This window comes from Carettochelys insculpta, chromosome 14 (assembly GCF_033958435.1).
Source record: "Carettochelys insculpta isolate YL-2023 chromosome 14, ASM3395843v1, whole genome shotgun sequence".
NCBI lineage: Eukaryota > Metazoa > Chordata > Testudines > Carettochelyidae > Carettochelys > Carettochelys insculpta.
This window is the reverse complement of record NC_134150.1, coordinates 1,391,795-1,407,604: the sequence shown is the minus strand read 5'-3', so window position 1 is coordinate 1,407,604 and position 15,810 is coordinate 1,391,795. Positions and strand designations below refer to the sequence as shown.

Below are 15,810 nucleotides of genomic sequence, written 5' to 3'. Positions count from 1 at the left end.
CAGTGTGTGGCATCTCCTGTGCCCTGCCCAGCTGGAGCATTTCACAGGGTGGTTCTGCCTGACCCAGCCCCCTCTAGACCAGGCAGCAACTGACAGGGAACCTGCCCCGGCACCTGGTCACCTGCTGCCTAGGTTGATTATCTTCACTGCAAACCTTCACGTTTGAATTCTGCTGGCCGGCTTCTGGCCACTGCATCTCCTTCTGGCTTTCTCTGCCAGTCTAGGGCCCTGGGGTGTCAGCAGTCTTCTGCCCGCTGGCCCAGGGAGCAGTGGATCCAGCACTCCGCCCCGGTGATTATCTGGTCCTTCCTCAGGGAACGCGGGCAGGGTGGGTCCCAGGCTGGTGGGTTTCTCCTAGCTCTTCCCAGCTCCAGAGCCAGCTCGGGCTCTCTTTGCCTTTGATCTTTGGGCCCTGGTGTGCCTGTGGTTTCGGGAGGAGGAATGGGTGTGCTGCTCTGATTCCCTGATGTACTCGGGCCTTTGCTGCCCTGTGGCTGAGCTTTGCAGGAAGGGGGCTTGATTGGTCTGTCTTAGCTCTTCGCTAACAACTCCTTGAAGGACAGCGAGCTGGGCAACCTCTTGCCCAGGCAGAGTGGAGAATGCGGTGAGACTGCAAGCAGGTCGCCGTTGCTCGCAGCTGAGCCCCACTGCAACGACAGTGCTCTCTCACAGTGGAGCCCTACTCCCTGGCTCCACTGGCCCTGGTGTTCTCTTCTAGCCAGAGCCAGCAGAAAAGCAAACGTGTATCCCCAGGACATTGGTGCTCCCAAGGTACTTGGCTGGGGCCAAGAACATGTAGGCCTGAAGGCTGTTTGGTTGCCCCATATCCTGTCAGAAGGCCTCCAGCGTCACAGCTGTTTCCATCTGGAATTTCACCAGGCTGTAATTGGATGAGTTGTGACCCAAACCAGTGTTGCCAGAGGTGTCACAAGGTTATTTTAGCAAGGATTGCAGTCCTACTGCTCTTACTTCCGTGCTGCTGCTGGCAGGGTGCTGCTTTCAGAGCTGGGCTGCTGGCGCATGGGGGCTGCTGGCTGGGAGCCCAGCTCTGAAGGCAGTGTAGAAGTGAGGGTGGCAATACTGCAACACTGTCGTCGTCCCCCCTCACCCCCTCTCTTTTTTGGGTCAGGACCCCACCCAGTGTGGCCAACACCCATCAACCCCAGGACATAGGTGTCATAGAGGTTAAAAATGCACCAAAGACCAGATTTCACATCTGTGCTGTTTGTTGTGGCCATGACATGGGTGTAGGGCCTTACCCATCGATGCTTGTCCCAGTGTGGGGTGGGGAAGGAGAAGGAGGTGTCAGTACTCTCCTAGGTGGCCACAGCCACTCCAATGGGCACCTCATCACAGCGATCCTTTAAAGCTGCCGCTGCAGCCAAATGCCCCAATCCACCGCCTCCGACACGCAGCTCCTGTGCCCTGCAGAAAATCCTCACCATGGCTCCCACGGAGGAGGAGAAGCAGAAGATTGAGGAGGCGCAGCTAGCCAACCCTGATGTACCCCTGGGCTCGGCCGAGCAGTTCCTGCTCACCCTCGCCTCCATCAGCGCGCTCACGCCTCGGCTGCAGCTGTGGGCGTTCAAGCTGGACTACGAGAGCATGGAGCAGGTAACGGCCGACCTCTGTCCCTTCCGCAGTTCAACCATCCTGATGGCGCACACACCGACTGGGGTCTGCTAAGGATCCAAATTCCCCTCACCTTCCCCGAGAGGGCGTTCCCACTGGATCTCTGCACCCCTGCTGGGTCCTGGGATGCTGGGCTGCCAGTGTGCACACCCAGGGGACTTCTGTCCCTGCCTGCTCTCTGGTTCGGACAGGGTTGGTATTGCCAAATTCAGCAGCTGATGGTAAAGGGCCCAGGCTGGCCCTGCAGGGGCTGGTGGTGGAATCTCCCAGGCGCAGGGATTCCCGTGGCTGGGATGGGTTTTTTCGGGTGAGTTCTGTGTCCCTTGTGCTGGATGCATGGTCAGTGAGCTTCTGTGGCATTGCCCTCGGGCCTGTGGGAGTGGCCCTGAGACAGTTGTGGCTGGGTCCCTGGCTCTCTGGCAGAGCGGTGAATGCCTCCGCCCACAAGGGCACAGGCTGCCAGCCGGGCGCTGGCCATTGCCCGTTTAACACCCATGATAGCAGCACCGTTTCCTGTTCAGGAGGTTGCAGAGCCTCTCTTTGACCTGAAGCTCGGGATGGAACAGTTGGCCAAAAACCAGACTTTCCGGTGTATCCTGGCTACCCTGCTGGCTATGGGGAACTTCCTCAACAGCTCCCAGGTGAGGGGCAGAGGGAGCAGCGTCTGGGCTCCTGGGAGCAAGGCCTTGGAAGAGGTGCAGAGTGTCCCCAGGTGTGGGCAGCAGACCGGAAGGCTGTGTAAGAGAGCAGGAAGTGTGTGTAACAAGGAACATAGTGCCTGGGGCGAAGTTGCCAAGCCAGGGGGCCAGTGCCTGGCGGGGGGGCCCTGCAGGGCAGCAGGGGGCCAGTGCCTGGCGGGGAGGGGGCGGGATTTTAGTGCGGGGCACTGGTGTGTTGTGTTGCTGTAGAACACACCCTGGGCCTTGTCAGGTGAAATCCACGCAAGGAAGCGTAAGGGGGAGCAGGTTGGTGTCCACTGAGTCAGAGCAGCTGGCGAGGCAGGTAGTTATCTGTGGGACGGAGGTGTTGGGCCCGGCTGAGATTGCACCTGGTACCGTACCAACGCACTGGGGGAGGCAAACCCTGTCCCCGCTAGTGAGAGGGGGGTGGAAACTGAGGCAGAGAGGGGAGGGCCACACAGCAGGCTGGTGTCTGTGCTCCCAGATGAGCACTTCATCCACTAGACCCCACTGCCTGGTGCCCACCAAGGAAGACCAGGTGGGGCTTAGGCTGTGTGCAAGGCAGCCGTGCCCAGGTGCAGGCAGTCAGGGCTCCAGGGAGCAGCCCCAGCTGGGTCATTGCCAAGCAGAGAGGGGGATCGGGAATGACTGGAAGGGGTGAGCTTAATTGGGTTGAACAGGTGGTATGGCGGCCGTGCCAGTGCGTACCCTGCCGGGGAGGACCTTGGGGCAGGCTGCACCCTCGAGCCTGGCATGCCAGTGACCAGCTCCTCCCTAACCCAGCAGAAGCTGGTGCAGGAGCCTGGCTGGGGAGGCACCAGGCAGGAGCAGCAGCAGGGTGCGGATAATTGGAGCCAGGGAGTGGGGCGGGGTGACCTGGGCTCCCCTGCCCGTGGCTGTGGCTGCATGCTGAGCTGGTGTGTGGGTTTCAGAGCCAGGGCTTTGAGCTGAGCTACCTGGAGAAGGTCTCGGAGGTGAAGGACACAGTACACCGCCAGTCGCTGCTGCACCACCTGTGCCACATTGTGGTGGAGAGGTTCCCCCAAACCAGTGACCTCTACTCCGAGATTCCAGCCATCACCCGCTCGGCCAAGGTATGACGCACGCTGGGGCTGAGTCCTGGCTCCCCCCATGCTGCGCCCTGCCCTGCCCTGCCCTGCCTACTGGGGACCAGTGCCTGAGCCTGGCGAGGCTCCGTGGCCTCTGCAGGTCTGGAGAGGCCATGTGGAGGTACAGGGCAGCACGGGGATCCCAGGGCCAGCCACAGCCAAGTGCACAGTTTCTCTCCTGCCTCAGGTGGACTTTGATGAGCTGTTGGAAAGCCTGAGACAGCTGGACCGACAGTGCAAAGCATCGTGGGAGAATCTGAAGGCCATTGCCAAGCACGAGGTCAAACCAGGCCTGAAGAGCAAGCTGACGGACTTCCTGAAGGACAGCTCCCAGAAGGTCCACATTCTGCAGGTGGTGCACAGGCGGGTGCTCCACAGGTTGGTCTTGGGAGGGGCTGGTGGAGCCAGAGGGTGTGGCCAGTCCTGGGGCTGGGAAGGAAGGAGGCGATGGGGTTGGTGGAGCCGGAGGGTGTGGCCAGTCCTGGAGCTGGGGAGGAAGGAAGCAATGGGGCTGGTGGAGCCGGAGGGTGTGGCCAGTCCTGGGGCTGGGGGAGGAAGGAGGTGTTGGGGTTGGTGGAGCTGGAGAGTGTGGCCAGTCCTGGAGCTGGGGAGGAAGGAAGCAATGGGGCTGGTCCTGGGGCTGGGGAGGAAGGAGGCGATGGGGTTGGTGGAGCTGGAGGGTGTGGCCAGTCCTGGGGCTGGGGAGGAAGGAGGCGATGGGGGTTGGTGGAGCCGGAGGGTGTGGCCAGTCCTGGGGCTGGGGGGCGGGGGGGGAAAGGAAGCAACAGGATTAGCGGAGCCGGAGGGTGTGGCCAGTCCTGGGGCTGTCGGGGGGAGGAAGCGACGGAGTTGGTGGAGCCGGAGGGTGTGGCCAGTCTTGGGGCTGGGGCTGGGGGGGAAGTAAGCACCGGGATTGGTGGAGCCAGAGGGTGTGGCCAGTCCTGGGGCTGGGGGGGAGGGGAAGGAAGCAATGGGGTTGGTGGAGCCGGAGGGTGTGGCCAGTCTTGGGGCTGGGGCGGGGAGGAAGTAAGCGACGGGACTGGTGGAGCCAGAGGGTGTGGCCAGTCCTGGGGCTGGCGGGGGGGAGGAAGCGATGGGGTTGGTGGACCCGGAGGGTGTGGCCAGTCCTGGGGCTGGCAGGGGGAAGGAGGCGATGGGGTTGGTGGACCCGGAGGGTGTGGCCAGTCCCGAGCAGGTGGAGGGGAGGGGACTAGAAGGGTATCCAGGCTGGTTTTAGGGCTCCCCCCGCCTCTGTGCAGTGGGCGTCAGAGCAGCCCGAGATGGCCCCTGTTGTAGCTTGGGCACAGGCAGGGTTAGGGCTGGGTCGTGGGCCCACCTGCCCTCCCTTTGCCTCCAGCTGCCCTGTTTCTTGGCAGGTTCCACTCCTTCCTGCTCTTCCTGGGCTACCCTCCCGCGGCGGCGCGGGATATAAAGGTGACCTGGTTCTGCCGCCTCCTGCGGGAGTTCGCCCTGGAGTACCGCACCTGCCGCGAGCGTGTCCTGCAGCAGCAGCGCAAACGGGCCGCCTACCGCCAGAGGAACAAGACCCGGGGCCGGATGATCACGGAGGTACGGGGTCCCTGGAGTGGGGGGGGCCTGGTTGAGCCCTGTGCTTGCCCTCACACTGGCCCTCTGCTCTCTCCACAGACAGAGCGGTTCTCTGGTGTGGCTGGCAGCCCTGAGACGAGCCCCTCTCCAGGCGTGGGGTCTGCCTCCCCGGAGCAGCAGGAAGAGGCAGGCCACGAGACGATGAAGAGCGTGTTGAGCTCGGCCGCCGAGCCCCGCAACCGGCGCAGCAGGGCCAGCCGAGGTGGGAGTGCGTGGGCAGCCTAGCGTTGCCCTGTGGCGGGGGCTGTGTGCAGCTCAGCTGGGAGTGTGCCAGGGCCCCGCTCAGTCCAGAGCAGAGCCCAGCTCACCTGATGCACTGGGCTGTGGGCACTGAAGTAGCACAAGTGTGGCTCTGTGTAGATTCCAGCACAAGGCCTTCATTGCGCACAGCTGGCGGAGTGTCACTTCGCCGGTGAGGGTCCCTGAGACCGACAAACGGCTGATTACAATGAATTATATAGGGCACCAATGGGCGTCGGGAAGCAAAGGGGCCGGGCATTTCCCAAGAGCCCCGGACAGATGCTACCAGCAAGACACTGAGCACAAATGAGCCAATTAGCTAAGAGATCACCTAAGTGCTCTGCCCATGGCTCAGGTTTACATGTGAATACAAACGTTTTATCCCTGAAGATTTCTCTTGTAGAAGATAGATTCCAATTCCTAGACTGTAGGACTGTCAGGTAACAGCTTCTGGGAGGTGTCCCTGGAGGTACATTCCTGTATGGTCTTGACACACCAAGGAGCAAATAAGTAATACGTGTGTCGGTACAGTTACAAATGCCGCCCCCCCTTTGTGGGGTCAGACTCCATCAGTCATAATGGAAGGACATGATTTGAAGGGCAGACTCCATCAGTCATGTTGACGTGTTAGACCTTTCCTTAACCTGGGCTGAGGGAGATTTGTTATCTTCCTTTCATCCACCCAAGACCAGACTCGCAGGCCCCTGCCAATGAATTACAATGCTATAATTCAAGATAAGCCCCAATTACTGCTTTCACACTGAAGGTTTGTACTAAGGAATGACAACGAACTTTTGTGAAAAAGGGCAGTGCCTGGCTCACTTTGAATGAAAGGGCTGGGGCCTGTTTCGTGTAACTTTATGTTAAAGAATTTTGAACAAAGACTGTAGCCAGAATCCAGCATACTACACTATCGGGATCTTGGCCCTTCAGTCCCTCCTTTTGGCCCTTGGGATACCCTGTCCACCAGGTCAGACACAATGATTGTAACATGTTCAGCTTACTTCGGAAGAGTCAGTAAGGCAGTAACGCCAGCAGGAATGTCAAAATGGACACTTCCTGCACAATTGGGCAGAATTGCTCCCAGATCCATCCCCATGGTAGTTTGTCACCCGAGACGGTAGTGCCCATAATCATTGTTCTGACCTCCACTGCGTGGCTCAGTGCTCTTGTGTGTTTAACATTGGCCTGGTCCATGGTTTCACCCATCCGAGTGTACCTCGGACGGCCTTCCCCAAGGTGTCTCTGGGCTTTAGCCACCAACTCCTCCATCTTCTCCTGAAGGGCCCAAAGAACCACCTCCCGATACTTACTGCCGTGATGCCATTCTGGATCCGATGTTAGGTTACCTGTCATTGGTGGAGTATGGTAGAGCCGTGTCCCATCAACGGTCAGGATTGTCCTTCGCGGGACCATCATATACACGGATGCGTGTATAGAGAGGCAGGGCGTTCCATTTAAATCGATGGAGTGGTTCTGGGCAATCACACACCAGTCAGTATTATTCATTTGGACCAGCCCCATATGCACTAGTCCATCGGTGACAGCCACCTCGAACCTAGATAGAGTATCATATGGGCAGGCACGTAAGATTTCTTTATCAGAAGGGGTGCAGCACTTGCTGGTGTACAGTGCTTTTCCGACAACCTCAGAGTATCCAGTGCCCTCTATTTCCATTACCTGCCCTTTCCTCCACACTGGCAGGGAGGTTACCATTCTTGCTGGGTGCAAGTGCGGGATGCCCAAGGGCACTCTGAGATGAAAGATTATGCTATGACCCATCCACGCTGGTCTCTGGGCCCTCATCGATTCTCTGTCTCCCCACTCCCATGGAGGGATGCTCGGGAGAGAGGGCTCTGCTACTTCCATGAGGGGCAGGTGGACCTGGCTGTCCAGGAGGTCTGTCGCAATTCCTTGAGTGGTAATTGCCAACATTTGTCTCGCTCTACAACAAGTCTCCAGTTCCTTTATCTTTGTTCCATTTATTAACAGATTAGTCAGTCTCTGTCCCAAATATTTTGTTACATCCAGTGAGACAGACGCAGAGTTCGACAGGTCCTTTACGCTTTTGAGAATCAGTCGACTCTCCTGGTTTGTATCCAGTCCTCCCCAGGCGTTAGACATCACGGCATCTGCCAGCTCTAGTTCAATCCAGTCTCTCTGACTAGCTTGTTGTGCAATGGCATAAGAGTTACCAACAGAGTTACCTGCACCAAACCATCCCTCAATGGTACCCATTATTCCCCCGTCCTATCTGGTTAGGCGTTCGCCAGTTTGGTTTGTCAGGCTTGTAATGTTTATACCCTTCTCGGGCCTGACTCTTGCACATAGTTTATTCACTTCCCGTAAGGGGATCTGCGTTCGGCCCTGTAGTTACGGAACATCACCGAGGAGAAGACCGGCAGAGTTGGTCCCGTCATTAGCTCCGTCTCTGGGACGAGGATCTGGACGGGGCGTGATACCCGGTCAGGTGGCTCTAGTCTTTCTTTAACTTGATTAATTGTTTCCAATTGAGGGCATTCTAGTCCAGGTCATCATCTGCCAAATGCTTGCCGTGCTTCCGGGGTCACCACCATTTGTGCCCTAAGTGGTAAGCCCCACTCAGAGTCAACAGGCCTTCCCTCCCAGATGGAGGGAGAGTTATGGAACCCCTGGGGAACATGGGTCCAGGTGTATTGTTGGTCATCCACCATTAATGCGCATTTTACCGGACTTTCTTTCACAAGGGGAATGCATCAGAATTCATTTGCTACATTCAGGACTGAAAATAGTGAGAGTCCTGGTTTTAGCAGGTTAAGGATAAGGGCAGGACTTACCATGATCGGGTGGGCCTTTGAAGTCATCCGGATAAGGTTAGTACAGTCTATAGTTAACCCTCCAGGTCCCATCCAGCTCCCGAATGGGCCATATCGGAGGGTCAATTGTAGAGGCAGTTTTCCTAACCGCTCCCTGAGATTCTAAGTCTGTAAGTATACGTTTAACTGCCTGTCGTGCTTCAGGTTTAATTGGATACTGCTGATGTGCTTTGTACGCCGGAACGACCGAGACGTTGAACGCTTTTGCTTTGAATCTCACGAGCATCGTTCTTGCGCTCGCTGTATCTCAACAATGCTCCTCTAACTCTTTTGCAAAGAAGGAATCTGACTCCTATCTGATGCTTTGTTTCATTCCCCGACCAAGTGACTTTGTAACCATACATCTCTCCCAATGCCATCCAATGCATCTCTGCCAGTCGAAGTATTTCACATTGGTATCTCTCCATCTCCTTTCAAAGCAGCTCTTTCCAGTCACCCACCATGTTCAGGTGTTCCACGTGCCACCTGATAGTATTTGTGTAACTTGTAATCTTCTTTCAGTAGCCAACTTATTGACCCAACCCCGATTGCTCGATTAGTGCCACAGACTTTGTTTATCTGGGCAATGTCCGAGCCGGCATCTTTTATCAGTTAGTCGCGTTGGCATCAGATTTCATTCGTATTGTTTTACGATCAGCGCACCCTCACTCTTCTGACCAACCCTCTTCCTTTATCCAGGCTTGGGACTGGCATAGGCAAGGTGCTGATGATGATACTGAGAGAGACTGAGACTGCGGGTAGAAGAACATCTAGCGGATGAGCAGGTGGGGTGCAGGAAAGATAGAAGTACCATGCAGAGGATATTGGCACTAAGAGTGATAGCGGAGAAAGCTCAGTGGAAGAACGAGAACATGTACAATTGCTTTGGCGATTTTCAGAAGGCATTTGACAGTATAAATCAGAAAGTAACTTGGGCGGTGTTGGAGTCGTACGGGGTGAATAGCGGACGGGTAAGGTTGTTGAAGGGTGTCAATGACAATGCGGAAGCAGCTGTGAGAACGTGCGGAGAGCTGGGAAGTTGGTTTAGAACGCGTAGAGGTACACGACGAGATCGATGTTGCTGAGTATCTTTATCATGCACTTAGAGTGATGAATAAGATCAAAGAAGAGGAAGAAGGGATATCAGTGCATGGGATGAGAATTAGCAACGTGAGGTTCACAGGTACTATGGTTATCGTTGAGGAAGATGAGGAGAAGCTAGTGAGAACGGTGCAGGTGCTAAACGAGGAAAGGAAGCGGTACGGACTGATTATGAACACCGATAAAACAAAAACAATGGTACTTGCAGATAAGGAAGTAGGAAGGAAGATCAGTGTAGATGGGATAGAACTAGAGAATGTGGAGAAGTTCGTGTATCTGGGGAGCAACATGACATATGATCTGGACCAGGGATTCCCAACTTCTGGGTCTTGACCCAAAATGTGGGTTCCCATTAGATTTTCTAAGGGTTGCTGGCTGGGTGTTTCTGAGCCATATGTGGCTTTTTAAGGAGCCATTTGAGGTTCCCACCACTGCTGCCACTCACTTCTCCAGCTCCCAGTCCCTGCCCTAAAACTAGCCATAAAACCAATTACGGTGAGTCCCATTTCAGCACGGCAGGACAGTAAACTGCCAGTGCTGTAGGTGGGAGAAGGGAACAGGAGAGCTGAGGAGAGCCGTGCAGAGGAGTTGGCAGTGGTAGCAGGGTGGCAGCAGTGGAGTTCATATGAGGTAGGTGGGGGGCGGTTTGGGGCTGCGAGGGGTTTAAGTAATGAGAGTAGGAACATGAAGCCAAGCGTCTTGAAAACGTGTGTATTCAGCAGCGTGTTGTACAGATGTGAGACATGGGTCGTAATGAAAGATTTGCAGAGACAGATGTTAGTGTTCAAGAGGAGTTGTTACAGAAAGATCCTGAGAATAGGATGGATGCAGAAGGTCACCAACGAGGAGTTACATAGGAAGACACAGCCGGAAGAGAACCTACTGCAGAAGGTTATACAATGGAAGTTACAGCTGTTCAGGCATCTCTGCAGAATGAATGAAAAATCAAGACCCTGGTGTTTGGCATAATGGATGGTTCGAATAGGAGAGGCAGACCCCACACAGAATGGGTAGATGATAGAGTAGACTGGTGTGGAGCTAGTCTACACCCCAGTCCACTCAACACTGCTGGCCCTAGGACTAATCACTCCTCCGAGTTCCTTAAGGAGATCTGTGCCACAAAAGGTATCCCCCCTGCTCAGGGCAAACCCAGATTTGGCCTACTGTGATCATATCATCAATTTCTAGTTCTACTGGCTGACTTAGGGTTGCTCTTAATCTCCTGCCTCCTACCCCTTTGAGCAGTATGGTTCCACGGTCAGTGCGAGGTTTTGGCTGGTTATTGACACTGAGGCTCCCTTGTCTATTGACATTTTGTACCACTGGCCCCTTATTCGTGCGTTAAGAAGCATCCTTGGGTTGTCCATGGTCCCAGTCATGGAGGCTGCTATGTCCTATTTGATAGCCAGGAGTTTGAGCAACTCCTGGATCTGTTTAGTCTGCTCCTGATTTGGGGTTTAGCTTTATGGGTCTTATTCTGCTTACTTGGACACGGGCCTTCCCATCCTGTAGCCAGACAGGCTGCCTGACCATGGATGTTTCTACCCAGATCCTGGTGTGGTTCTGCAAGGACTGTGGCTTGCCGTTCCCACTTCCTGATACCCAGGCTGAGGGGAATATTCAGTGTGAAAGGTGCCTGCTGGTGGAAGCTCTCAGGCGGCAGGTGGGGGAGCTACAGGAGGAGGTGGCCAGGTTGAGGAGTATCGGAGTCCATGAGCAGTTCCTGGATAGTATTCGGGTGGAGACTGCGGAGGTAACTCTCCCAGTGCACAGGATGGCTGATAAACCACTGGAGGAGGTGGACCAGGGTGGACACTGGCAGCTGGTTACTTCTTGCAGAGGGCAGTGTCCCACCCCTGCTCAGAACCCTCCCACCGTGGTACTGGAAAACCGTTATGCTGTACTCGATACAGGAGACCAAGAATTACCCCGTACAGAAGAGGAGAAGCCTCGTACCCCCAAGGCTGGGAAGTCTCCTGCCACCCCTGCAAGAAGGAAACGTAGAGTATTGGTGGTCGGGGACTCTCTTCTGAGGGGGACGGAGGCGCCCATCTGTCGCCCTGACATTTCATCTCGGGAGGTGTGCTGCCTGCCGGGGGCCCGTATCTGAGACGTTACGCGGGCATTGTTGAGGATTATCCGGCCCTCTGACTACTATCTCATGCTTCTCATCCATGTGGGCACTGATGATACTGCGAGGTGTGATGCTGAGCACGTCAAGAGTGACTTCAGGGCTCTGGGGGCACGGGTCAGGGAGTTTGGGGCGCAGGTGGTGTTCTCTTCAATCCTGCCTGTCAGAGGTAGGGGCCCAGGCAGAGACAGATGTATCCTAGAGGTGACTGCTTGGTTGCGTAGATGGTGTCGCCAGGAAGGCTTTGGTTTCTTTGACCACGCGATCCTTTTCCGGGAAGGACTGCTAGGCAGAGATGGCGTTCACCTTTCGAGGAGGTGGAAGGCCATATTCGGACACAGGCTGGCTAACCTAGTGAGGAGGGCTTTAAACTAGGTTTGACGGGGGCAGGGGAGCAAAGCCTGCAGGTAAGTGGAGTGCATGGATACCTGGGAGATGAACTTGAAATGGGAGGGAGTATGGGCTACACTGGGAGAGTAAAAAGAGGGCCAGGGCAAAACCGGGAGGCAAGACCAAATCAATGTCTGAGATGCCTATATACAAATGCAAGAAGTATGGGAAATAAGCAAGAAGAATTGGAAGTACTAATAAATGAATACAACTATGATATCGCTGGCATCACAGAAACTTGGTGGGGTAATACTCACGATTGGAATATTGGTACTGAAGGGTACAGCCTGCTTAGGAAGGACAGGCAGGGAAAGAAGGGAGGAGGTGTTGCCTTGTACATTAAAAATGTACACACTTGGACAGAGGTGGAGATGGACGTAGGAGATGGACGGGTTGAAAGTCTCTGGGTTAGACTCAGAGGAGTAAAAAACAAGTATGAGGTCCTACTAGGAGCCTACTACAGGCCCCCTAGCCAGGTGGAAGAGGTGGATGAGGCTTTCTTTAAACAGCTAACAAAATCATCCAGGGCCCAGAATTTGGTGGTGATGGGGGACTTCAACTATCCAGGTATATGTTGGGAAACTAATACAGCAGGGGACAGACTGTCCAATAAATTCTTGGATTGCATTGCAGACAACTTTTTATACCAAAAGGTTGAAAAAGCTACCAGAGGGGAAGCTGTTCTAGATTTAATTTTAACAAATAGGGAGGGAATTATTGAGAATTTGAAAGTGGAAGGATGCTTGGGCGAAAGTGATCGTGAAATCATAGAGTTCACAATTCTAAGGAAGTGTAGAAGGGAAAACAGTACAATAGAGATAATGGATTTCAGGAAGGCAGATTTTGGTAAACTCAGACAGCTGGTAGGTAAGGCCCCATGGGAGGCTAAACTGAGGGGAAAAACGGCTGAGGAAAGTTGGCAGTTTTTCAAAGGGACATTATTAAGGGCCCAAAAGCAAGCTATCCCGCTGCGTAGGAAAGATAGAAAACATGGCAAAAGACTGCCTTGGCTTAACCAGGAAATCTCACATGATCTCAAAATAAAAGAGGAATCATATAAGAAACGGAAACTAGGACAAATTACAAAGGACAAATATAGGCAAACAACACGGGCATGCAGGAGCAAGATTAGAAAGGCTAAGGCACAAAATGAGCTCAAACTAGCTACAAGCATAAAGGGAAACAGGAAGGCTTTTTACAAATACATTGGTAACAAGAGGAAGACCAAGGAGAGGGTAGGGCCATTGGTCAGTGAGGAGGGAGGAACAGTAACAGGGAATTTGGAAATGGCAGAGATGTTTAATGATTTCTTTGTTTCGGTCTTCACTGAGAAATCTGAAGGAATGCCTGACATAGAGAGTGCTCGCGGAAAAGGGGGAGGCTTAGAAGTTGAAATAAGAAAAGAACAAATTAAAATGTACTTAGAAAAATTAGATGTCTGCAAATCACCAGGGCCTGATGAAATGCATCCTAGAATCCTCAAGGAGCTGATAGAAGAGGTATCTGAGCCTTTAGCAATCATTTTTGGTAAATCGTGGGAGACGGGAGAGATTCCAGAAGAGTGGAAAAGGGCAAATATAGTACCCATTTATAAAAAGGGGAACAAGAATAACCCGGGAAACTACAGGCCAGTCAGCTTAACTTCTGTGCCAGGAAAGATAATGGAGCAGGTAATTAAAGAAATCATCTGCAAGCATTTGGAAGGTGGCAAGGTGCTAGGGAACAGCCATCATGGTTTTGTTAAAAACAGATCATGTCAAACCAATCTAATAGCTTTCTTTGATAGAATAACGAGCCTTGTGGATAAGGGAGAAGCGGTGGATGTGGTATACCTAGACTTCAGTAAAGCATTTGACACGGTCTCACATAATATACTTGTCAATAAACTATGCAAATACAACTTAGATGGGGCTACTATAAGGTGGGTGAACAACTGGCTGGATAACCGTACCCAGAGAGTAGTTATTAATGGTTTTCAATCCTGCTGGAAAAGTATAACTAGTGGGGTTCCGCAGGGGTCTGTTTTGGGACCGGTTTTGTTCAATATCTTCATTAACGATTTAGATATTGACGTAGAAAGTACACTTATTAAGTTTGCAGATGATACCAAGCTGGGAAGGGTTGCAACTTCTTTGGAGGATAGGGTCATAATTCAAAAGGATCTGGATAAACTGGAGAAATGGGCTGAGGTAAACAGGATGAAGTTTAAGAAGGACAAATGCAAAGTGCTTCACTTAGGAAGAAACAATCAGGGTCACACATACAGAATGGGAAAGGACTGCCTAGGAATGAGTATGGCAGAAAGGGATCTGGGGGTTATAGTGGACCACAAGCTAAATATGAGTCAACACTGTGATGCTGTTGCGAAAAAGGCAAACATGATTCTAGGATGCATTAACAGGTGTGTTGTGAACAAGACAGGAGAAGTCATTCTCCCGCTCTACTCTGCGCTGGTTAGGCCTCAGCTGGAGTATTGTGTCCAGTTCTGGGCACCGCAGTTCAGGAAGGATGTGGAGAAATTGGAGAGGGTCCAGAGAAGAGCAATGACAATGATCAAAGGTCTAGAGAACATGACCTATGAAGAAAGGCTGAAAGAATTGGGCTTGTTTAGTTTGGAAAAGAGAAGATTGAGGGGGGACATGATAGCAGTTTTCAGGTATTTAAAAGGGTGTCATAAGGCAGAGGGAGGGAACTTGTTCTTCCTCGCCTCTGAGGATAGAACAAGAGGCAATGGACTGAAATTGCAGCAGGGGAGGTTCAGGTTGGACATTAGGAAAAAGTTCCTAACTGTCAGGGTGATCAAGCACTGGAACGAATTGCCAAGGGAGGTGGTAGAATCTCCATCGCTGGAGATATTTAAGAAGAGGTCAGATAGATGGCTTTCAGGGATGGTCTAGAAAGTGCTTGGTCCTGCCATGAGGGCAGGGGGCTGGACTCGATGGCCTCTCGAGGTCCCTTCCAGTCCTACTCTTCTATGATTCTATCCTTCCCTCCCCCGCCCCAGGCAGAAGCAACTCTCCCTGGTGTGGCCATTCCTTTTACAATTGCTGCATGTTTTAGTTTCCTTTCTGTCTTTAAAGTCACATGCCTGATGCCCTGGCTTGTTACAAATGCAGCAAATACCCGTTCCTGTTGCTTGGATCACCTCCACCTCCTCAGAGGAAATGGTTGCTGCCACCGTCTTTTTCTTTCGATTCTCTAGATCTATGGCCCATTTCTTTGCCACTGAAGTGAATCTCCACCCGAGATGACTAAAGCCAGGACTGCCTGGTGATCTGCAAACAGCCCTTCCTCTAGGATTTGAAGAAACACCTTATGATTTCTGGATGTTATATCATCCAGGCCTGAACAGGAGCAGGACGCATTCCCCTTCTTTCGGCACAGGGCATTCCCCTTTCTGCTGGGTTACTGCTTGCAAGGCCTGAACTCCCAGAGCTGCAGAAAGCGCAGCCCTAAAGTCGGCTGTACTACTGGAGTCTGGGTTCGGAGCTGGATTGTGATCAGGGTCTGCTCTAGGGTAATTCTCAGCCCAGCGCCCACCTTTCCATTTATGGTCTAAATTGTCACACACGTCCCTGGGACACTTGCCCTTTGCGAGGATGTGACCATCCTTTTATATAGGCCATGTATTTCAGTCAGGCCATCCGGTTTTGTCCCAGTACTCAGCGTTTTTGTTATCACATCTAAGTTCAGGCCGATCAGACAGCAAAGCCTGTTTTTCCTGTGGGGTAAAGAGGCGGTAGTCCTGGGTGCATTCCATCCACCATCCCCAGGCAGGCCCACCCTCTGCGTTAACATTTCTGAGCTTCCTTAAGTGTGTGTTAATTGGGGCCTGATCGCCCGGGGCAACTGGTCCCCGTGGCCACCCTCCATCATCCTTGGCAATGCCTGGAATCTGCCCTTGAAATGATAGCTCGTAAGGGAGCATATACGGAGGGGGTTCTGATCCGTCTGCCCTGTCCCCCACAGCCAGCTCTTCCCACAGGTAATTTACTGGTGGTTTTGTGGTTGTCTCAGGCTCTCCCTCTCTTGATCCAAGGGGTAGTTACCTGGCATTGTAACTTGGATTCTCTTAATCCTGCTCT

At 53.2% G+C, this 15,810-nt stretch overlaps 1 protein-coding gene across 5 annotated transcripts in view; it reads left to right on the top strand.

Annotated features, from left to right (window-relative positions):
* The window catches only part of FHOD1 (formin homology 2 domain containing 1), a 68,390-nt gene that overhangs the window by 48,314 nt on the left and 4,266 nt on the right, over positions 1-15,810 (top strand). For all 5 annotated transcript variants that reach the window (XM_075009249.1, XM_075009248.1, XM_075009247.1 and 2 more), the window contains 6 exons: positions 1,432-1,614; positions 2,154-2,273; positions 3,245-3,406; positions 3,609-3,799; positions 4,798-4,990; positions 5,069-5,231. In XM_075009249.1, coding sequence (XP_074865350.1) covers positions 1,432-1,614; positions 2,154-2,273; positions 3,245-3,406; positions 3,609-3,799; positions 4,798-4,990; positions 5,069-5,231 — 1,012 coding nt within the window. The remainder of the gene's footprint in view (positions 1-1,431; positions 1,615-2,153; positions 2,274-3,244; positions 3,407-3,608; positions 3,800-4,797; positions 4,991-5,068; positions 5,232-15,810) is intronic.